The sequence below is a fragment of the Lithobates pipiens genome, unplaced genomic scaffold (assembly GCF_037356315.1).
Source record: "Lithobates pipiens isolate NorthernLeopardFrog02 unplaced genomic scaffold, aLitPip1_a1.2 Scaffold_23, whole genome shotgun sequence".
Lineage (NCBI taxonomy): Eukaryota > Metazoa > Chordata > Amphibia > Anura > Ranidae > Lithobates > Lithobates pipiens.
The window spans coordinates 191,723,172-191,748,396 of NW_027507785.1; the positions used below are offsets into that span (position 1 = coordinate 191,723,172).

Below are 25,225 nucleotides of genomic sequence, written 5' to 3' on the forward strand. Positions count from 1 at the left end.
TCAACACCTCTGTTGCTACATTCAGAGACGGTTCACACAGGGGCAACACGACTTCCAACGTGACTTTTGTAGGCAACTTGGACTCGACTTGTCAACACGACTTGGGGCAACTTACAACACAACTTTAATTCGCCCCAGGCCAAGCAACTTTTAAAAAAAACGGCATGGGTTTCCCCTCCGGGAGTACACCAGGCCCTTGGGTCTTTGTATGGATTTTAAGAGGAACCCCCCTATGCTGACAAAATGGCGTGGGGGTCCCCCCAAGGTCCATACCAGACCCTTATCCGAGCACAAAGCCTGGCCGGTCAGGAAGGGTGTGGGGATGAGCAAGCGCCCCCCCCCGGACCGTACCAGGCCACATGCCCTTAACATGGGGGGGTTGGTGCTTTGGGGATCCCTCAAAGCACCATGTCCCCATGTTGATGGGGACAAGGGCCTCATCCCCACAACCCTGGCTGGTGGTTGTGGGGGTCTGCAGGCAGGGGGCTTATCAGAACCTGGAAGATGACGGGTTACAGCGCCTTATTATTGTCTCAGGAGGTAGTAGAAGGCAGACGTTCTGCCTTACATCAGAGGGGGCGGGGTCACCCATACATCATTGGGGAAGCGTCAGGCTGCCGGGATTCCGCAGTGTCTCCTCCGTGGAGACAGAAGAGGGATTAATGCGCTGCGCTGGATCAGATCAACCATCGCTGGACCCCGAAGAGATGATTAATAAAGGAATTTTTCAAAAGTGTGTTTGTCCTATTTAACAATTTTTTACACTCTTTGTGAAATGGTAGGGGTACTTTTGTACCCCTTACCATTTCAAACAGGGGGGGCTGGGATCTGGGGGTCCCCTTGTTAAAGGGGGCTTCCAGGTTCTGATAAGCCCCCCACCCGCAGACCCCCACAACCACCGGCCAGGGTTGTGGGGATGAGGCCCTTGTCCCCATCAACATGGGGACATGGTGCTTTGAGGGGTCACAGATCCCCAAAGCATCCTCCCAATGTTGAGGCCATGTGGCCTGGTATGGTTCAGGAGGGGGGCTGCTCTCTCGTCCCCCCTCTTTTCCTGCGGCCTGCCAGGTTGCGTGCTCGGATAAAGGGTCTGGTATGGATTTTTAGGGGGACTCCACGTCATTTTTTTTTTTATTTGACGTGGGGTTCCCCTTAATATCCATACCAGACCTGAAGGGCCTGGTAATTGAATTTGGGGGAACCCCACGCTTTTTTTTTATCAATGACTTTCAATGAGTGTTCTCTGTATTACGGGAGCCGACAATTCATTATAGCCGCAGGTGATTTTAAATGACTTTTTTTTCTGCAGAAATGACACGGGAAACATGCGCCCCTTCACAGGCATACTATAGACACCCCCCAGGTACTTTAACCACTTAAGGACCGCCGCATGGCAATGTACGTCGGCGCAATGGTACCGACAGGCACAAGCACGTACATGTACGTGCTCGCCTTCCAGCGGGTGGGGGTCCGATCGGACCCCCTCCCGCTGGATGTGGCGGTCCGTTTCGCTGCAGGAGCGATCCGGGATGAGGGGATGGCCATTGGTTTCTGGCCATCCCCTCTCGATCGCTCCTGGCGAATGAGAAGCTTCCCCCGCTGTGTATAGTAAACACAGGCAGGGAGGAAGTGATGTCATTCTCCTCGGGGCGGTCTTTTTGACCGGACTGCGAGGAGAACAGAGAAAGTAAGTGTGCACCAACACTACACTGACATGTAGGTACACATAGGCACACAAATCCCCCCCCCCCCCGATCACCCCCCCGATCGCCCCCCGATCCCCCTCCCAGTCACAGTGTCACTGATTGCAGTGATCATTTATTTACTGATCACTGCATTTAGTGTCAGTTGTGACAGTAAAAACTGTCAGGGCAGTTAGTGTTAGGTCCAGGGTAGCCCCCTACCCCCCCAATAAAGGTTTAACCCCCTGATTGCCCCTAGAGTTAACTCTTTCACCCTCTTTTGTCAGTGTCACTAAGCAATCGTTTCTCTGATCGCTGCATTAGTGTCACTGGTGCCGCTAGTTAGCTAGTTATTTTTTAAGGTTCACCACCAGGTTTTTATAGCGCTAGGTACCCCCATATACTACCCAATAATGGTTTTAACCCCCTGATTGCCCCTAGTTAACCCTTTCACCCTCTTTTGCCAGTGTCACTAAGCGATCATTTTTCTGATCGCTGCATTAGTGTCACTAGTGCCGCTAGGTAGCTAGTTATTCTTTTTAGGTTCACCGCCAGGTTTTTTATAGCGCTAGGTACCCCCATATACTACCCAATAATGGTTTTAACCCCCTGATTGCCCCTAGTTAACCCTTTCACCAGCAATCACCGTATAAGTGCCACTGGCGACGCTGGTTAGCCAGTTAGTTATTTAGGTTCCCCGTCAGGTTTTTATATAGCGCCAGGGACCCCCATATACTACTTAATAAAGATTTTAACCCCCTGATTGCCCCTAGTTAACCCTTTCACCAGTGATCACCGTATAAGTGTTACGGGTGACTCTGGTTAGTTCGTTTGCTTTTTATAGCATCAGGGCACTCACCATTTATTACCCAATAAAGGTTTAACCCCCTGATCAATTAGGTTTTAGGGTTAGGGTCTGCGCCGCCCCAGGCAGCGCTAGGTTAGTGCCAGTACCACTAACACCCACGCGCAAAGCATAAATCTCCCGTAGTGGTATAGTATCTGAACAGATCAATATCTGATCTGATCAGATCTATACTAGCGTCCCCAGCAGTTTAGGGTTCCAAAAAAAGGCATTGTTAGCGGGATCAGCCCAGATACCCCTCCGCCCAGCCCACCCAAGTGCAGTATTGATCGATCACTGTCACTGACAAAACACTAAACACATAACTGCAGCGTTCGCAGAGTCAGGCCTGATCCCTACGATCGCTAACAGTTTTTTTTGGTAGCGTTTTATATTTAAATCCAGAAGGCAGTACTTGGTTTTCGGGGTCCCGTACATGGCTAGGCTCCCAAAAAGTCCCCCACATGTGGTATCCTCGTACTTGGGAGAAGCAGCAGAATTTATTTTGGGGTGTAATTTCACTTATGCCCATAGAATGTGTGAGCAATATATAATTTAGTGACAAAAAAAATTGTAATATTCCTGCAACTTTTGGCAAAATATAAAATATTTCATGGACTCAACATGCCTCTCAGTAAATAGCTTGGGGTGTCTACTTTCCAAAATGGGGTCATTTGGGGGGGGGGGTTTGTGCTATTTTGGCATTTTATGGCCTTCGAAACTGTGATAGGTAGTGAGGAGTGAAATCAAAAATTTGCACCCTTAGAAATCCTGAAGGCAGTGATTGGTTTTCGTGGTCCCGTACGCGGCTAAACTCCCAAAAAGTCCCACATATGTGGTATCCTCATACTCAGGAGAAGCAGCAGAATATATTTTGGGGTGCAATGCCACATATAACTATGGCATGTGTGAGCAATATATCATTTAGTGACAACTTTTTGTAAACTTTTTTTAATTTTTTGTGTCATTATTCAATCACTTTGGACAAAAAGAAATATTCAATGGGCTCAACATGCCCCTCAGCAATTTCCTTGGGGTGGCTACTTTCCAAAATGGGGTCATTTGGGGGGGGGGGTTGTACTGCCCTGCCATTTTAGCACCTCAAGAAATGAGATAGGCAGTCATAAATTAAAGGCTGTGTAAATTCCAGAAAATGTACTCTAGTTTGTAGACGCTATAACTTTTGCGCAAACCAATAAATATACGCTTATTGACATTTTGTTTTACTAAAGACATGTGGCTGAATAAATTTTGCCCTAAATGCATGACTAAAATTTAGTTTATTAGATTTTTCTTATAACAAAAAGTAGAAATATCTTTTTTTCTCGAAATTTTCGGTATTTTTCCATTTATATTGCAAAAAATAAAAATCACAGAGGCAATCAAATACCATCAAAAGAAAGCTCTATTTGTGGGAAGAAAAGGACGCAAATTTTGTTTGGGTACAACATTGCATGACCGCGCAATTACCAGTTAAAGCAGTGCAGTGCGAAATTGTAAAAAGATCTCTGGTCCTTAGGCTGACAATTGGTCCGGGGCTGAAGTGGTTAATCATTATTAAAATCAGTGCTCCTGAAAAAACTACAGTTTTTAAAACTTTTTTTTTTGCATTGATACATGTCCCCTGGGGCAGGACCCAGGTCCCCAAACAATTTTTAGGACAGTAACTTGCATATTAGCCTTTAAAATGAGCACTTTAGATTTTGAACGTTCGAGTCCCGTATACTTTAATAGGGTTCTAAAGTTCACACGAAGTTTAGGTCTGTTCGCAGGTTCTGGTGCGAACCGAACTGGGGGGGTGTTCGGCTCATCCTTACTGGTGATTTATTTTAGATATAACTCCCTCTATCTTGATACAGAGTCTATACTTTTGATATATTTCTACCAGCATTATAAGGTGAGACTATTTAATTATTACCATCCAACAACCCCACAGTTGGATTACTTGTAATGAAATTTGCCTCACTGTTATTATCTATACACTCTACAGGAGGCGACGTTTATCACTAAATACAGTTCCTTTTCTAAAGTCTCCAAATTATGAATATGTAACATTTAGATCCATGTCAAAACATCATATATTTTTTCAATAAGGTAGGTTGTCTAGGAGTTATCATTTGACTACCTTTCCCTTTCTATCCCCTGGATGGAATTTGTTATTCCATTCACCTCAGTTAACCCTTTATGGGTTCTCTTCTCCCATTCCACAGTAGGCATTGGATACCTTATTTCTGGCACTATCACCTCTTATATATATTAAGACGTTCTGTACTAGGCACGTCCCCACGTGTGATCTGCACCACCTTATGCATGCCATGTCTGGAGTCCTCTTCTGATGGCCTTTTGGTACTTCCTGCAAATTTCTGAGACTCTCTATCTAAGATTATTAATGTCAATTTTATTGATTGTGTATGTTTCTCTCTCCCTTAGAATAAATTAACAAGCTCCCGAAGAAGCAATCACTTGCAAAACATATAGAGCTTTTGTTCATATTACAGCTCAATGCATCTAGTTTGTTGCACTTTATCTGCAATATTTTAATGGGAAAAAAAAAATTGTATTATGTGTTTAACCACTTTTTGCGATTCGGCACTGCGTCGCTTTAACTGACAATTGCACGTCGTGCGACGTGGCTCCCAAACAAAATTGAAGTTCTTTTTTTTCCCCACAAATAGAGCTCACTTTTGGTGGTATTTGATCACCTCTGTGGTTTTTATTTTTTGCGCTATAAACAAATATAGAGCGACAATTTTGAAAAAAAAGCAATATTTTTTTTACTTTTTGCTATAATAAATATCCCCAAAAAATATATCAAAAATAATATTTTTCCTCAGTTTAGGCCGATACGTATTCTACATTTTTGGTAAAAAAAAATTGCAATAAGCGTTTATTGATTGGTTTGCACAAAAGTTATAGCGTCTACAAAATAGGGGATATTTTTATGGCATTTTTATTAATTATGGCATCCATATCGGACAATTTTGGCACATGTTTGGGACCATTGACATTAATACAGTGATCAGTGCCATAAAATTGCATTGATTACTGTAAAAATGTCACTGGCAGTGAATGGGTTAACCCAGGGCTTGACAAATCCCAGGCGCCAGGTCGCCATTGCGACTAGAAATTGTGCCCTGGCGCCTGGTTTTTTTTCACTGACAGGTGCCTCTGTTGCTCTGTGTCTGGTACCTCAAGACACAGAGCACTGTCTGGTAGTCGGGATGGAGCAGGAAGAGAGCAGCTCAGCAGCCTCTGACATCTTCCTCCTTCTCCACACACTGTTGGCAGAGCAGCGCCGCAGTGTGTGAAACTGTATGTAGAGAGGAGCTGTCAAAATTGAGGCTGAATGTCGGGGGGGGGGCGGAACCCGGGGTGGGTGTGACCCTGCTTTCCAACACCAGCCAATGGGATGGGATCTGGGCGGGCCGATACGTGTATGTGGCCCCTCCCCTTTCTTAAGCAGCCCATTCATTGGCTGGATAGCTGCCGGGTCCCGCCCACCTCTGACATCACGCTGAATGTGTCAGCTCCTCTCTCTCTCTCCATACAGTTTCACACAGTGCAGCACTGCAGGGAGCATTCAGTTTCACAGTTACACTATCGGCTGTGAAACCTGTCAGTGCTACCTGCCAGTGCCATCCAGTGCCACCTGCCAATACCAGTTAGTGCCACATGCCAGTGCCACCTGCCAATGACAGTGCTACCTGCCAATGCCATCTGCCAGTGCCAGTTAGTGCCACCTGCCAATGCCATCTGCCAGTGCCAGTTAGTGGCACCTGCCAGTGCCAACCAGTGAAATCCAGTGCCACTTGCCAATCAGTGAAAGTTAGTGCCAGTGCCAACCAGTGCCACCTGCCAGTGCCAACCAGTGCAATCCAGTGTCACTTGCCAATCAGTGCAATCCAGTGCCACGTGCCAAGCAGTGCCATCTAGTGCCACCGGCCAGTGCAATCCAGTGCCACCTGCCAATGCCAGTTAGTGCCACCTGCCAATGCCATCTGTCAGTGCCACGTGCCATCCAGTGCCACCTGCCAGTGCCACCTGCCAGTACCATCCAGTGCCATCTGCCATTGCCAGTTATTGCCACCTGCCAATGCCAGTTAGTGCCACATGCCAATGCCATCTGTCAGTGCCAATCAGTGCCACCTGCCAGTGCCAGTTAGTGCCACATGCCAATGCCATCTGCCAGTTAGTGCCACCTGCCAGTGCCAGTTGGTACCACCTGCCAGTGCCAGTTAGTGCCACTTGCCAGTGCCAATCAGTGCCATCCAGTGCCACCCGTCAGTGCAATCCAGTGCCACCTGCCAGTGCCAGTTAGTGCCATCTGCCAATGCCATCTGCTAGTGCCATCTGCCAGTGCCAACCAGTGCCACCTGTCAATCTGTGCCACCCATTGCCACCTGCCAGTGCAATCCAGTGCCACCTGCCAATGCCAGTTAGTGCCATCTGACAGTGCCACCTGCCAGTTGGTGCCACCTGCCAGTGCCAAGCAGAGCCACCTGCCAGTGTAATCCAGTGCCACCTGCCAATGCCAGTTATTGCCACCTGCCAATGCCAGTTAGTGCCACATGCCAATGCCATCTGTCAGTGCCAATCAGTGCCACATGCCAATGCCATCTGCCAGTTAGTGCCACCTGCCAGTGCCAGTTGGTACCACCTGCCAGTGCCAGTTAGTGCCACTTGCCAGTGCCAATCAGTGCCATCCAGTGCTACCCGTCAGTGCAATCCAGTGCCACCTGCCAGTGCCAGTTAGTGCCATCTGCCAATGCCATCTGCTAGTGCCATCTGCCAGTGCCAACCAGTGCCACCTGTCAATCTGTGCCACTCATTGCCACCTGCCAGTGCAATCCAGTGCCACCTGCCAATGCCAGTTAGTGTCATCTGCCAGTGCCACCTGCCAGTTGGTGCCACCTGCCAGTGCCAAGCAGTGCCACCTGCCAGTGTAATCCAGTGCCACTTGCCAATGCCAGTTAGTGCCACCTGCCAATTCCATCTGTCAGTGCCACGTGCCATCCAGTGCTACTCAGTGCCACCTGCCAGTGCCAGTTATTGCCACCTGCCAATGCCAGTTAGTGCCACATGCTAATGCCATCTGCCAGTGCCACCTACCAGTGCCAAGCAGTGCTACCTGCCAGTGCAAATCCAGTGCCACCTGCCAATGCCAGTTAGTGCCACCTGCCACTTGCCAGTTAGTACCACTTGTCAGTTAGTGCCACCTGCCAGTGCCAATCAGTGCCACCTGCCAGTGCAATCCAGTGCCACCTGCCAGTGCCAGTTAGTGCCATCTGCCAGTGCAATCCAGTGCCACTTGCCAATCTCTGCCACCCATTGCCACCTGCCAGTGCAATCCAGTGCCACCTGCCAATGCCAGTTAGTGCCACCTGCCAACTCCATCTGCCAGTTAGTGCCACCTGCCAGTGCCAATCAGTGCCACCTGCCAGTGTCACCTGCCAGTGCCACCTGCCAGTGCCACCTGCCAATGCCAGTTAGTGCCACCTGCCAGTGCCAAGCAGTGCAACCAGCCAGTGAAATCCAGTGCCACCTGCCAGTTAGTGCCACCTGCCAATGCCAGTTAGTGCCACCTGCCAATGCTGCCCATCAGTGCCACCTGCCAGTGCTGCCCATCAGTGCCACCTGCCAGTTCCCATTAGTGGCACCTCAGTGCTGCCTATTGGTGCCCATTAATGCCACCTGCCAGTGCCCATCAGTTTCAACCTCAATGCCGCCCCATCAGTGCCCATTAGTGCAGCCTACTAAAGCACATCAGTGAAGGAGAAAAAAAACATATTTGCAAAATCTTATAACAAAACAAAAGTTGATATTTTTTTTTTTAAATATGGTCTTTTTCTCTTGGCATCAGGAATGAGCAATTCTTATTGTCCGATGCCCCAGACATGCAGTTCTGGGCGCTGGGCAGAGGATTTAAATAACTGGCTCCTAATTTTTTCAGCTGGCTCCACTAGGGGAAGGGAAGGAGTTAAGTGTGTCCTAGGGAGTGATTCTAACTGTCTGGGGAATGGCCTAGCAGTGACATGACACTGATCGCTGCTACCGATGAGAGGGAGTAGACGATCAGTGTCCTGTCACTAGGCAGAATGGGGAGATGCTGTGTTTACACTGGCATCTCCCCATTCTTCAGCTCTGTGACACGTTCACGGGCACCAGGCAGACACGCTCGCACAGCGGGAAATTCTAAGTAACGTACAGGTACGTTACTTTGCCCAGCCATGCCATTCTGCCGACGTATATTGGTGTGAGCCAGTCTTTAAGTGGTTAATAAAATCTATGTATTTTTTTATAATTGGTTCCTGAAAAGTCCATCTTTGTGTTCTCCTATCTAAAAGTTTGCTGTAATGGAGAACAAATTTGGCTATTACTGAAAACCTATAGATAGTTAAAGCACTGTATATGTGAACCCTCACCTTGTAAAACAACTTATTCAGTTTAAAATAGAAATCAAAGGCAAAATATTTATGTATAGCTATAAAAAGCATAAGAAGCTCAGAGAACTGTGGGAGGAGAAACTGAAGCACACTTGTCTGCCCATTGAACGGTTGCGCAGAGTGCAGGTGTTTTTAGCAGAGGTCAGATCATTGGAGCAGAGCAGGCTGAGTTCTCAGCAAAGCTATAGAACTGACCACGTTGTGCGTTCATGCCTAGCGTGGTCAGTTTTTATTAGGAAAGCAGAGGGGCTGGCAGGAACACCTGGGGCTTCACATAAAGGAAGCAATACAAAGAGAATATCATTTTTTTATATTTATAAGTACATGGAACAGCAGGCACATATCAGAAATATGAAATGTTATGTTTAAATACAGCAAGCATAAATATTTACATAATAGGAAAATTATTTTGATATATTGTATTCTTCTAAAACTAAATGTGGGTTATTTCTTTTCTACAGGCAAAAAATGTATTCAACCTAACCTACCAAATGGATATATCAGAGATCCGTACCGTTTTCCAATAAGTCCGGAGGCTTATTATAATTATATTTATTATTACTGTGATCCTGGGTTTCTATCTCCAGACAGAAAATACTATGGAACAACAACGTGTACAAAAACTGGATGGAATCCTGAGCCAAAGTGTTATAGTAAGTAAACTCTAATATTAATGCAGACTTATTTTTTTCATCAGTGCAGTCAGACATTATATTAATAACAGACTTCACCTTTTGAAAATGAAATGAATACATTCATACAAAGTAGTTTGGTATGGCCATTTCAACTAAATTTACTTAGAAGTTTGATTTACTTACATATTTATTAGTCTATAATCTTTTATTCTGTTTTGAGTGGTGCTGGACATAGGTGCTCCATTGATGTTGTTGGGAGAAATAATGTTATGGGAAATACTGAAATCATTTGGAGGATCTCAGAGCAATCGTCTATATCATCCCTGTGTATGGAAATCTCTCTGGTGATGGTTTTGTAATTCTGTCTAAAGAAACCATACTCCTGCATGACCAACAGAACGATGGCAGTGAGCTGTTTAAGAGGATGAGAATCCTGATGTGTCGTGTTGTGTCCAGAAAGGCAAGCAAAGGGCCATTATCTAGTACTGCCTGTGGACTCCCTGCAGCTGATCTTCCCAACTTACCATGCCTTGTACTTCACAGCATGTCTATGTAGAGCTGGTCATATTGGCAGAGGAAAGGCCTTCTTTACTTATCTCAGAGCTGCCTTCCTGGGAGCTGATGGAGAAATAATTGAGCAATAGCAGGCAGGGGCTAGAAATGGATGGCCTACTTACCTCCTCACTCCGATCTCTCCTCCCTCCCATCTGAGCCGGGGAGTGCCACTGTGGGGGAGCTATCAGTGGTGGCTGGTGGGTCAGTGGGTCTTCTCCTCTGACCGTGCTCTCCGCTGTCCTCCTCCTCCCTCCTCCTGGGCGTCCAATAGCATCACCTGGTGTTTTGGCCAATAGGGAAACGGGTCTCATAACCCGCTTCCTGTTTGGCCGGGAGGAGGATTAGTGTGAGATTAGCAAATATTAATTTGCACAACTGGGTGGGTACAGAGCACAGTGCCTCTGGCTCTAATCACGTGCTTCAACCTCCCTATTGGAATCCATGGTCTGGCATCCCTGTATGTAGATCAGGATAAGGGGGGGGGTGCCCTCTGTGGATGGGCCACCACTGATAGCAGGGAAATTTCAGAAAGCAAAGATCCACAGAATGAATGGAACAGAAGCAGAAAGATGTTTGTCTGTAGGTCCTCAGGTACAGATTTCTCTGCAGCAATGAGAACAGAGGGTAGCACAGTAATGACATCATCAAGTCTCAATCCAAACCTCATGAAACTAGCAGTCAGAGGCTCAATGCTATTCTTCTCACATTGCAGACATACAGCTATAAGGCTTTATATGTGATGCAGAATGCTTTTTTAAGGAGGGATTCAAGACAAAGGGTACATTTTATAGGGTAGTGCTTAGGCACCACTAACTTTTCTTGGTCATACAGTACAGGACACAGAATTTTTGGGCTGGGTGCAGACCACAGTTTCCAAATGTCTGTAAATTCACAGTCCATAAAAACTGTCTGCCTTCTGCTGCCTCCTGAGACAATAATAAGGTGCTGTAACTCGTCGTTTTCCTCAGCCCGGCACATTTGACTGACTTAGAGCCCTTACACGCTGGCTGCTAATTTTAGCGGCACTTTACCCTCTTTTTAGCTGTGCTTTTCGGCTGCCCCAGTGTGATAGCACTTGGGCTCTCATACTGGGGCTGAAGGGGAGGAGTTTTTCAGGTGCTATTTTTAGCCCAAAAACGCCTGAAAAACGCCCCAGTGTGAAAGGGGTCTTAGAGCAGGAGGTGTCGGGCACAGTCAGTCAGGGGTGGAGCCAGAGGGAGAGAAGAGGACACAGAACATGCATTGGAGGATGGACCTCATGGGTTTTATTCACTGACTTTTTTGCATATTATATTTATTTTTTCATTAGTTTGACTTGTTTAAGTTATATGATTTATATTTATTCACCTCACATTATTATTTGGCTTACAGCGTATGAAACAGATATATGGATTGTTAAAGGGGCAGCGTACCTTATTTATGCTTGTACTGTATCTACCTGTACGGTCTATAAATATTTTGCCAGTCTCCTGTGCTGGGACTTTATTGCAAGATATATTGTCAACTTGTTCCTTTGGTGTCTGCTCCTTGTACATCTGCCACTCAACACAGCTAGACAGAGACATCTACTAATATTTACATACTATATACCATAGCTCCCAACTGTCCCTGATTTGCAGCAATGTCCCTCTGTCCCTCATTGTTCCTCATTTGTCCCTCATTTTGGTCTGATCAATATAGTTGTATATAAAATGTACTTTTTATCTTGAAAATTCCTCTAGAAGCTTCAGTGTCTCCGTGTGATCAATCTCTAGTGCTCATGCAGAGTGATTCCCCAAGCCTCTCACCTCATAAAAAGGTAAAATAAGCCTTAATAGCCGTTATTTGACAGCTCATACAGAGTAATTCCCCTATCCTCTCACCTTATGTAAGGCAAAAACAGCCTTAATACCGTTGTCTATCAGCTGCTCCACTTCACATTCCTCCCAGTATTAACACTGCTCCAGGTCCTAGTCTCCTCCGCTGGAGTGACCCCCTGATCACACACCAAATCTTAGTCAGATATTGGTAAGCGGTTTTATAGGAAGGAAAGAAGGCACTCCATGGTGTAGTAATTTAACCACTTGCTTACTGGGCACTTAAACACCCTTCCTGCCCAGACCAATTTTCAGCTTTCGATGCTCTCACACTTTGAATGACAATTACTCAGTCATGCAACACTGTACCCAAATTAATTTTTTGTCTTTTTTTTCCCACAAATAGAGCTTTCTTTTGGTGGTATTTGATCACCTCTGGGGTTTTTATTTTTTGCGCTATAAATGAAAAAAGACCGAAAATTTTGAAAAAAAACCCGCATATTTCTTTGTTTCTGTGACAAAATTATGCAAGTTATTAATTTTTCTTCATAAATTTTGGCCACAATTTATACTGCTACATATCTTTGGTAAAAATAATCCGAATTAGTGGATATTATTTGGTATTTGTGAAAGTTAGAGAGTCTACAAGCTGCGGTGCGAATCGCACAAAATTGATCACATCTGATGTACTGGTGGCCTATCTCGCTTCTTGTGACCCAAACAAGCCAGGAAAGTACAAATATCCCCCAAATGACCCCTTTTTGGAAAGTAGACACTCCAAGGTATTTAGTAAGAGGCATGGTGAGCTTTTTGATGTTGTCATTTTTTTCCCACAATTCTTTGCAAAATTAAGACTTTTAATTTTTTTCCACAAAATTGTCATTGTAATAAGTTATTTCTCTCACATGGCATGTGTATACCACAAATGACACCCTCAAAAGAATTCTTCGACTCCTCCTGAGTATTACAATACCACATGTGTGGGACTTTTTCACAGCCTGGCCACATAGAGAGGCCCAACATGCAGGGAGCGCCATCAGGTGTTCTAGGAGCATAAATTACACATCTAACTTGTTGACTACCTATTATACTTTTGAAGGCCCTGCAGCACCAGGACAATGACACCTGACACTGATGACAGATGGCACTGATACGTGGCAATGATGACACTTATACGTGGCACTGATGACACGTGGCACTGATGACAGATGGCACTAATATGTGGCACTGATGACAGATGGCATTTATACGTTGCACTGATGACACGTGGCACTTATACGTGGCACTGATGACACGTGGCACTAATACGTGGCACTGATGACAGATGGCACTAATACGTCACACCGATGACAGATGGCACTAATACGTGGCACCGATGACGCGTGACACCGATGACAGATGGCACTGATAAGTGGCATTGATGACACGTGACACTGACAACAGATGGCACGTGACACTGACAGGTGGCACTGATGACAAATGGCACTGATACGTGGCACTGATGACAGATGGCACTAATATGTGACACTGATGACAGATGGCACTATGTGGCACTGATGACATGTGGCACTGATGACAGATGGCACTTATACGTGGCACTGATGACAGATGGCACTGGGGACAAATGGCACTGACAACAGGTGGCACTGGGGACAGATAGCACTAACAGGTGGCTCTGGGGACAGATAGCACTAACAGGTGGCACTGGGGGCAGGTAGCACTGGGGTGGATGGCACTGGGGCGGATGGCACTGGGGGAGCATGGCACTGGGGCGGATGGCACTTTTTTTATTTATTTTTTTATTTCCCCACTTACGGCCGCTGCAGCCGTTCATCTCTCCCCTGTCACACGCTGTCTGTGTGAGGAGGGAGAGCGGCGCTGAGAGATGATCTCATATGTTTACATATGAGATCATCTTACATTGGACACGCCGATCGCGCTGTAAATGGCCGCTGTGATTGGCCGTTTACAGCGATCTGTGTTTGCCTGTCTCTGGGGGACACGGCAAACACAAAACTTCCCCGGTGCGCGCCCGCGGCGGCGCGCATTGCGGAAGTAAACACCAGGATGTACAGGGACGGCCTCCCGGACGAAAGGGCCTGCTCTATAACCATCATTCGGCTATAGGGCGGGCGGGAAGAGGTTAAGAAGGATGATTTAATAAATAAAACAGACTTACAGTTTAAATACAAAAAAATCAGCGATCAACATATGATGGTTCCGACCTCGGCCGTGATCGGAACCACAACGTCACCTGACTCTCTAGCCCTCACGCGTATCGTCACTGCTCACGTGACTTTCTCAAAGGGGTACTCATTTCCCGAAAAACACGTTAATCCAATAAAACCAATTTTAATAATTTGAAATGAAACAGTTCAAATCGAATTCTATATTGTGTCCCAATGGTGCAAATGTGTGGAGCTCATGTATCAGCGAGATTCAGACTGGCTTATTTTAATGACCTTGTTGACACTCCTCCAATGGGGTTTATATTTTTCAATTCCCCATACTAATAATGAGAAGGGGTCTCTGTTATGAAACTGGTCATAATGTCTAGACAGACTGTGTTATGGGAATCCGTTCTTTATGTTTTGCGTGTGTTCCCTTTTATTTCTTCCCACATACTGGATATGACATGGGCATTCCAAGAGGTAGACCACCCTTTCTGTTCTCCATGATATAAAGTCTTTTATCTGGTATTCCCTGTCAGTAAAAGTTGATTTAAAACTTGATTTTTACTTTTTACTTTCTTTCGTATGCCTGCAGGTGTAACATATTTTGCATGGAAAGAACCCCTTTCCTTCAAAGAAGGAAGGTTTTTTTTTGAGGTGGAGGGTCCAGTACATTTTTTGCAATGAGATCCCTTAAGGTGGGTGATCTTCAATATGTGAATTTTGTTTTTTCTGGTAATATTGCCCCAAGATGACGGTCAGATTTTACAATATTCCGGGATTTTCTGCAGATCTTTTCCATTTGTTTATGCTGCATGTTATAATCCATGACAAATGGTACACCACCCATAAATTCACGATTCCTGATAGAATTTTCAATCAATTGATTCCTATCAATAGCACATACATCCTTGGATGAAGCTTGTTTCATAAATACTTCTTGCTTTGTACAATTTCTTCTTAGGCCCCTTTCACACTACCGATTCGTTCAGGTCCGCCTGCCAGTTTTTCAGGCGGACCTGAACGGATGCTCCATAGAGCTCTATGGAGCGTCGGATGTCACCTCCGCTGACATCCGACCCGCTCCGATCCGAACAAGTGTGACGCAGGAAAAAGCTATTTTTTCCATCCGTCATCGGAACGGGTGACGGCGGACACTGCGGTCTGTCGTCACCCGATCTCCCATAGGGGAGAGCGGGGCTGTGACAGGTCCGTCCCTGCACAGTGTGTGAAATTATGAATTTTAATTAATTCATAAATATTATTTATTTGATGTTCAGTTCTATTTAGCATACTTTTCTGATTACCTTAAGAGCCGGTTCACACAGGGGCGACACGACTTCCAGGACGACTTTGTGAGGCAACATGGAGATGACTTGAACACGACTTAGACACGACCTGGGGCGACTTACAACACGACTTTAAGTCACCCCAGGCCAGGCGACTTTTGCCGTGGCCAATCAGAGAATGAGCTCTGAAGGGGGAACTCCATGCCAAATTTATGAAAAAAAATTGGTGTGGGTTCCCCCTCCGAGAGCATACCAGGCCCTTAGGTCTGGTATGGATTCTAAGGGGAACCCCCTATGCAAAACGGCGTGGGGGTCCCCCCAGATCCATACCAAACCCTTATCCGAGCATGCTACCCGGCCGGCCAGGAAAGGGGGTGGTGACGAGCGAGACATATGACGAAACGGAAATAGGGTGGTCTCAACGTGCTTGACGCTATCACGTGACATTTGGCCGTTCGCTTTGCCGGCCGGATTTTTTAACGCTGATTTGACCTTTTATGCTTGTGAATATGTTTTCTATGATTGAATAAAAGATTTTATCTACGGATTTACGCTATGGGAGTTTCTATTTGCATTTTATGAATGGTTCAACCGTGTGGAAAGATGAGTTGGTGTCCCGGTGTGATGACCCTTTGAAATTCCTGATAATATATGCCTATTTGATTTGGGATTTGGTAAGCGCGCATTCTTACTATTTATCAGCACGGTGTTGGTGAAGGAAGCTTTTTACTGCACCTGCACAGCATTTCTTTTGAAGAAACATTTCCTGCTCATTGGACTGTCACGTTTATGATTACACCTTTATGAGAAACTGTTGTTTACACATTTTTTTTGAGCACATTATTACTTACGGTGCTTGTGATTGTTTGTATAATTTAGTGCACTTTATTAATCGCATGAATTCATAATAATTTTTACATATTTTTTATTAATTTATTTGCTTGTATTGTATATTTTTTCACTAGATTGTGATTGTCTATGGTGTATACACAGTATTTTTGTTTATACGTTATGTTTTTCTTATAATTTTTAGGTGTTAGTTTTTCTTACTAGTGTAGCGGGGTCTCTTTAAGGACTATAAAACTACTGTTCCCAGAACCCCGCTGGTTCTCAGGATGTTTGGAGTTATGCCCCAGAGACTCATGGTGGAGGGCATATAAGGAGGGGGAGAGGCCTAGTTCGCTCTCTTTGGACACCCCCCCCTTTCTCCTAGCAAGAGGAGGTCTGTGCTGGACTGCTGGAGGCACAAGGCCTGAAGCCTGGGCCTTGTGCTCTTTTCCAAAGAGCCCTCTGCCAGCCTAGCTGCACCTGAGAGACATTTTCTCATCCTTGCTGCAGTACACCAGAAGGATTGAAGACTCGGAGGTCGGTGGATTCCTGTTCCTAAACGAATCGGCGGAGGAAACGGATTGGACTTGTCCGGGTGGTGAGAGCTGTTTAAAGACAGATACTTTATCTTTATTATTCGTTTGGATTACAAAGTTGTTCTTCAAGTGCACCACCGAAAGATTGCTAGCAAATATTGTTTCACTGGACTTCCATCTAGATCAGTCAACACCAAGCCCCACTCGAGACCGAGAAGAGACGCTATGCTACAACTGCGGGGGCAGTGGCCACTTCGCCAGTAGATGTTCCAGTCCCAAGAAGAAGAAGATAGATAACCGCCAGCCGGCGGGAAACTCCAGAGGGCCCCGGTGAGGGAGTCAACCGGGTGCCCATGCCTTTCAGTGAACTCCAAACTGAATAGAGGGAAGAGAAAGAGAGAAAACCAGACCCCTCAGAAGGAATGTCTACAAATAAGAAACAATAACATCCCTCAGTGGGTTTGTACTCCCATTACTGTGGGGAGGGTCAATGCATACCAGACTCGAAAGAGAATAAAGTCAAAAACCAACTGGATGAAGATGGGTCCCCAGAAGAGGGTGGCCTCAACCCGGCCCTACCCAGAAGAATTGGTCGGCCCGTCCCCCACTGTCTCCATCCAGGTGGAAGGAGTCTACACGAAGGCCCTCCTGGACACTGGAGCTCAAGTGACTTTGTTGTACAGAGACTTCTATGATAGGCACTTGAGCCATTTGCCTATACAGAAGATAGAAGAGCTGGAGATATGGGGCCTGGGAGCTCAGAGTTTCCCCTACGATGGTTACCTGCCCATAAAGCTGACCTTCGATCCATCTGTGGCGGGGAAAACAGAGGTGTTTGACACCCTGGCAGTTGTGTGTCCTAGACCGCCTGGGGCCAGCAAGATGCCCCTCATCATAGGGACCAATACGGATCTGGTGCGAAGACTTATGACCCCTCTAGTGAAGACAAGAAACCATCAAGATCCCAATATCCATCCCATGCTGAAGACAGCCTACCAACGGTTGGTCCTAGAGCAGAAGACCCCAGGAGAGGGGATAGGGAAGGTGTGGAGACTTGGGAGAGAAGGAGTGGTGCTGCAGCCCGGAGAGGTAGCCTGCCTCAGGGCCGCGGTGAAGCTTACCTGGGAGCAGCCTGGCCCCTTTGTCATGCTGGAATCCGATCCAAGGGAGGACCACTCAGGCCTGGAAGTGATACCGGAAGTGATTCCAATCAAGGCCCTGAAGAAGGCTCGAGGAAGAGTCCCAGTGAGTGTGAGAAACCCTACGGAGAGACCCATAGAGATCCCTGCCAGGATGCTGTTGGGGCAGGTGAGTCCTGCGGCCCCAGTCAGCTGGTCAGAAGTAAAAGGAACGGGTGAAGGAGGAGATGTTTGGGAAAAACTTTCCATGGAGAACCCGGACCTACCTGGAGCCTGGAAGGAGAGAGCCAAGGCCCAGCTGACTAGATGGGAGAGGATTTTCTCAAAGGATGAGTTTGATGTGGGATGTGCCAGGAGTGCCACCCACCGAATCCGCCTCCAAGAAGACAAACCCTTCAGGGAAAGGGTTAGGCGGGTCCCTCTAGCTGATCTGGAGGATCTGAGGGAGCAGCTCGCGGAGTTGAAGAAGACTGGTGTGATTCGGGAGTCTAGAAGTCCCTATGCCTCCCCCATAGTGGTGGTCAGGAAAAAGAATGGGTCGTTGAGGCTTTGTATCGACTACAGGACTCTCAACAGGAGGACCATCCCTGACCAGTATACCACACCAAGAATAGAGGATGCCCTACAGAGTTTGTCTGGTGTCAAGTGGTTCAGTGTAATGGACCTCAAGAGTGGGTACTACCAAATCCCCATGCACCAGGAAGACCGAGAGAAGACAGCTTTCATAACCCCAGTGGGATTCTTTGAATTCAACAGAATGCCTCAGGGCCTGTCTGGAGCCCCTGCTACCTTTCAACGCCTCATGGAAAAGACCGTTGGAGACATGAACCTCGTAGAAGTCCTTGTGTACTTGGACGATGTCATTGTCTTCGGGAAGACTTTGGAAGAACATGAGGCCAGGTTGGAGAAGGTGTTGAGAAGACTCAGCGAAGAGGGACTCAAGCTTTCTCCCGAGAAGTGCCGGTTTTACCAATCCTCTGTGAACTATCTGGGACACATAGTGTCTGAAAAGGGAGTGGCTACAGACCCTGAGAAGTTGGAGGCAGTTACCTCTTGGCCAAGACCGACAACAGTCACAGAGCTCAGATCTTTCCTGGGGTTCTGCTCCTATTATAGAAGATTTGTGGATGGGTTTGCCCGGATTGCCAAGCCACTAAACGAATTGCTCAAGACTGAAGGAGAAGAGGATGGCTTGGGACCTAGGAGGGCCGGTGAGTCGGTCCAAGATCAGTGGAACCCAAGGTGTGAAGAGGCTTTCCGAACCTTGAAGAGGAGCCTTACCACGGCCCCAGTCCTGGCCTATGCCGACCCCACCAGACCATATGAGCTACATGTCGATGCCAGTCATGAGGGCCTAGGCGGAGTGCTCTATCAAGAGTATGAAGAGCAGCTGCGACCAGTGGCCTATGTGAGCTGGAGCCTGACTCCCTCGGAGAAGAACTACCCCACTCATAAATTGGAGTTCTTGGCCCTCAAATGGGCAGTAGTAGACAAACTGAAGGACTATCTCTACGGGGCGGAGTTTACCGTAAAGACAGATAACAATCCTCTGACCTACCTCTTCACTACTGCAAAGTTAGATGCAACCGGACACAGATGGTTGGCTGCATTATCCGGATTCAACTTCAGTCTAAAGTACAGACCAGGGGCTGGAAATAGGGATGCCGATGCCCTGTCCCGAAGATCTCACGTCATGGTCAATGACTGGGAAGGCTGGACCCATGTAGCACCGGAAGGAGTGCGAGCACTCTGTCAGGGTGCTGAGTTTCAAGCAAGAGGGGGCTCCAGAGCAGAGGAGATAGGAGTCACCGCAGTGGGAGTCCCTCAACCCTACTGTGGGGTAACTCAACTAGCAGAGGAACTCCTGCCAAAGCTGTCCAGAAAGGAGCTGAGCTATGACCAATTGGAAGACCCCATGGGGAGATTGGTCCTTGAAGCTTTGGAGAACGAGAATCCAGAGGGACTTCGACATCACCCTTCCAAGGAGGCTCGCCTGCTGAGGAAAGAGTTGGATAAGCTACAAGTACATCAGGGAGTGGTCTACCGAAGGGGCCCCTCTAATAACTCAGAAGATAAGTGGCAGTTGTTTCTCCCAGAGAAGCACCGAGAGACGGTATTAATTGCCTTACATGACCAGGTCGGAGAGAACTTTCCAGCTTGTCAGAAGCCGGTTCTATTGGCCCATCAAGCTGCCCCAATGGGCCACCTACAGAGTCAGGGTCCAATGGATCTGGTGTGCATTGACTTTCTCTGCCTCGAACCCGATTTGAGTGGATTGGGAAATGTTCTGGTGGTAACCGATCATTTCACCCGTTATGCCCAGGCTTTTCCCACCAAAGACCAAAAGGCCTCCACTGTGGCCAAGGTGCTCATGGAAAAATACTTTGTCCACTATGGATTACCACAGAGAATCCACTCAGACCAAGGAAGGGACTTTGAGAGTCGTCTGATCCGGAACCTACTGGACTCATTGGGAGTAGAGAAGACCAGGACTACACCTTATCATCCACAAGGAGATGCCCAACCTGAGAGGTTTAATCGGACCTTACTAAACATGCTTGGAACTCTAGAGACAGAAAAGAAGCAACACTGGAGCCAACACATATCAGCTTTGGTGCACGCTTACAACTGCACCACAAGTGATGTGACGGGTTACTTCCCCTACTGGCTCATGTTTGGGAGAGAAGCAAGATTGCCGGTGGATCTGGCCTTTGGCATTTCCCTAGACCATGCCTCTGCTACCTCCCACAAGGGATAGGTGGACCGACTTAGACACAATTTGAAAGTGGCCCATGAACGAGCTCAGGCGGCCTCAGACCAAAGGGGAGCCCGCAACAAGAGGAACTTCGGTCTGAAGGTTCGAGTGCAAGACCTGCAGCCTGGGGACCGAGTACTGCTAAGCAATCTGGGGATCCCTGGGAAGCACAAGCTTGCTGATAGATGGAGATCGGAGCCCTATGTCATTTGCAGAAAGCTACCTGGATTGCCTGTGTATAAGTTAAAACCAGAGGGGAAAGTGGGGCCCTTGAAGACTTGGCACAGGAATCATTTGCTCCCGCTTACTGAAGCAGTCAGAATACCTCCAGTGAGAAATCCACCTGAATCTGTTTCCATTCTGGATACCCCGGGACCTAGCACTCGGTCTCAGACCTCCCGGGTTAGAGATGGACAAGATCCCCAACGAGGTGAAGGTGGAAGAGGAGAGCTTGAGTGGCTGTGGCCTTCATCAACTCCAGGAAATTCTGCCATAGATCTCCCACCTGCTGAGGATACACAGGATGGGACACTGAACCCAGAAGCTACAGAGTTCATTCCATCTAGTGGTGTGCCTGAAGGCTGGGAAGATATCCCTAGCATTTACTCAGAAGAGGAAAGGACCGATGTTCCAGAACCAGTGGTGCTATGAGAGTGTGTTCCTGAAGTAGAGCCTGAAGTCCCAAGAGAACAGAGAGCTCGCCGAGTTGTGAGACCCCCCAAGAAGCTAACCTACTCTCAAATGGGGGAGAGCTCTGAGGACTCTGTTGTGACTGCTAGAAGAAGTGCTGAACGCTCTAATCCCTCCACTGACCATTTGGTGGAGGGCAACCCCAGCTCACTCTCTGGCACAGTTAGGCAGGCCACTCATGCCAGTGTGACCTGTGGGACAGGGAATCCCACCTCTGAGTTCTGGTGGAAATTCCCTGTACCAACATCATACCCAGCACTTTCAAAATTGGTACAGGATATGTGTTAAAAGTCTATCTTTGGGGACCAAAGAGTTTAAGTGGGGGGAGTGTGTAGCGGGGTCTCTTTAAGGACTATAAAACTACTGTTCCCAGAACCCCGCTGGTTCCCAGGATGTTTGGAGTTATGCCCCAGAGACTCATGGTGGAGGGCATATAAGGAGGGGGAGAGGCCTAGTTCGCTCTCTTTGGACACCCCCCCTTTCTCCTAGCAAGAGGAGGTCTGTGCTGGACTGCTGGAGGCACAAGGCCTGAAGCCTGGGCCTTGTGCTCTTTTCCAAAGAGCCCTCTGCCAGCCTAGCTGCACCTGAGAGACATTTTCTCATCCTTGCTGCAGTACACCAGAAGGATTGAAGACTCGGAGGTCGGTGGATTCCTGTTCCTAAACGAATCGGCGGAGGAAACGGATTGGACTTGTCCGGGTGGTGAGAGCTGTTTAAAGACAGATACTTTATCTTTATTATTCGTTTGGATTACAAAGTTGTTCTTCAAGTGCACCACCGAAAGATTGCTAGCGAATATTGTTTCACTGGACTTCCATCTAGATCAGTCAGGCCTGACTGCATAGATAGATAGTGCTGGGTGTTAGTTTACCCATGCGGGGAAGTAGCTGAAAAGGGGCAGCGTTAGAGTTGCATAGCAATACTTTATTATGCTGATTACTCTGTTTATCTTTATTACTGGTTACTGCAGGGACCTGCTTATGTGTTGCAAACCAAATGTTCGATTCATGTTATTCCTTTTATAAAATAACAAGTAAAGTCAGTTGTATACTTTCAAAGATTGTCTATGAGCTTGAGTTATCCACCCACGCACACACACATATTTAGAGTATAAGTGATTTAATGTGTATTGCTAGATACTAACTGTGCCAGAGTGGGTAGAGCAGATTGCCGGGGGGGTTGGCGGAGCTGTGCTCAGGGCCCAAACCAAACTTGCGGCCCTCTTAAGTGAGGGTATCGCTATACTAGGATTTGCTATATAGGAGAGCACGGTTATAATTTTTTGATTTATATACTTCCTATAAAACCGCTTACCAATATCTGACTAAGACTTGGTGTGTGATCAGGGGGTCACTCCAGCGGAGGAGACTAGGACCTGGAGCAGTGTTAATACTGAGAGGAATGTTAAGTGGAGCAGCTGATAGACAACGATATTAAGGCTGTTTTTGATTACATAAGGTGAAAAGCTAGGGGAATTACTCTGCATGAGCTGTCAAATAGCGGCTATTAAGGCTCATTTTGCCTTTTTATGAGGTGAGAGGCTTGGGGATTCACTCTGCATGAGCACTAGAGATTGACCACACGGGGACACTGAAGCTTCTAGAGGAATTTTCATTTTTGCAAAGAAGATTGTTACAATTTAAGATTGCACTGTGTATGGGACTTTGTTTGCACAAATGATCTATGTGTTTTTTTTTTTCTCACTATTGAATTACTTTTTTGTGACTATTTATTTTTTTTTTTTTAGTTTCTTGTATTGTTGCACTTTATGCACCTTGCACATCATTGTGCTGTTTTGCACATTTTTGCTGCTTTTTGCACATCTTTGTGGCACTTTGCATATTTCATAATAATGATAAATGAATTATTCATTTATTATATTGCATATTTATGTATTTGCACTAAGTATTTATTTTAGTTTTACGCTTTAAATTGAGTGTTTATTGATTAACTGAATGTCATAAGTATTGGGACCTTTTAATTAATTTATTGAAGACTCACTAATTTATAGAGGAATATTTTTAAATGATCTATAGTTAAGAATTTGTTTTGGAAATTTGGATTTTTGGATTTTTTTAGGTCATTATTTGAAGTTTCAATGTATTGCTTTTGAAGCCTACTGATTAATTGGCTAGCTACCGTACTTGCAGCTATTAGGAGGTTGTTTTCGCTGTGTGTCTTATTTCCTCTCAGCTGTGTGATTATTGTGGAGGAGGGATTTTCATCTATTGGTTTAGGCAGTGACATATTAATTGCTGGCTTGTGATTGATGAGATATTAAAGGGATTGTAAAGGAATTTTTTTTTCTTAAAATAACAAACATGTCATACTAATCTCCACTGTGCAGCTTGTTTTGCACAGAGTGGCCCATTGCTTTCATAAAACACCCTGGTCACATCATAAAGATGGCTGATGCGTGGCAGCCATATTTATATATGGAAGTACTTTCCCAGAAAGAATCTGGGAACTTCCATACAGTCTATGCTGCTGTATATATTTAAAATGTCCCTTCTATGGTCAGGCTCACAAAGGTTCTTATCAGGGGCGGACTGACAACTCATGGGGCCCCCGGGCAATAGGAGATTATGGGGCCCCTGGGTAATAGGAGAAGATTATGGGGCCCCCGGGCAATAGGAGATTATGGGGCCCCCAGGCAATAGATTATGGGGCCACACAGTATACGCACACACACATACAGTATATACACACAGACACACAATATACACACACAGTATACACATGCACACACTGAAAAGGTACTGGAGAGGCGGGGCAGCTATAATCTTGGGATTTTTTAAAAAAACAGAGCTTTTCACATACTGTTCCTGGTTTTATTGAGGCTGGCAACTCTGATGGGGCCCCTTAGGGGCATGGGGCCCTCGGGCAGTGCCCGAGTGCTCGAATGGTCAGTCCGCCCCTGGTTCTTATCTTAGTGAGCCTAAGCTGCAAACAAGAATTGGGCATTGGCCCATTCTTGAACTTGAGGGCCTAACAGCTTCCATGGTTTGCTGACAGGCCTGTCTGTGCAGCTAAGCTGCAATATGTGGAGGATGGCTGTCACAAACGTATGTAATGTGGTCGGTGCAATCTGTGGGTTTGGCTTGAGTGTGGGAGAGGACACAGAGGGCCCCATGATCTCCTGTTGCCTCAGAGGGCCCCATGAGTTATCGGTCCACCCCTGCTCTTGAGATACCCCCACCGCCCCAATCATGTGCTGACTACCGAAAATCTATATGCTGTGTGTTACTTACTCTCAACTCCTGTAGCCCTGGTTCACACTTATCACATAAAAGTACCATCACTTCCAGTGCGACTTTGCTGTACCACTTCCCTGTGACTTCAAAACAACACCAATGTGACTTTACTGATATAAAGCATTCCTTTGCGTCTTTGATGGATCAGTGAGTTTTCCTTTTTTTTTTTTTAACCCTTTACCTCTCCTCCCTGGTCATCCTGGCTGCCTAAAAACTTCCTCCCAAGCACATTCTATTCAAATCTGAGTGTGTTTTTCAAGCGTAAACATGCATTGTCACTTGAATGGGCTACCCTACATGCGACAAATATCCCAAAGTAGCTCTAGAACATTTTTCAATTGTGAAATATCAAGTTTTTTCAGTGTGCATTTTGGCATGTTTTAAGCATGTTTTTGTCGTGTGGTAAAACACGCATCTACTAACCTGTTTTCTACATGGGGTGCCACATGTTTGGAAACAGAGATGCAAATGCATCCTAAATTGCAGTGCAAGTGCAACCTGCGTTTTTGCACATTTTCTCAGCGCACAGCAAAGTGCATACAGTGGTGTGAAAAAGTGTTTGCCCCCTTCCTCATTTCCTGTTCCTTTGCATGTTTGTCACACTTAAG

General features: G+C 46.4%; 1 protein-coding gene across 2 annotated transcripts in view; it reads left to right on the plus strand.

The window, feature by feature from the left end:
• The window catches only part of LOC143928077 (complement factor H-related protein 1-like), a 603,696-nt gene that overhangs the window by 211,715 nt on the left and 366,756 nt on the right, over positions 1–25,225 (plus strand). For both annotated transcript variants that reach the window (XM_077452692.1, XM_077452693.1), the window contains exon 4: positions 9,431–9,622. In XM_077452692.1, coding sequence (XP_077308818.1) covers positions 9,431–9,622 — 192 coding nt within the window. The remainder of the gene's footprint in view (positions 1–9,430; positions 9,623–25,225) is intronic.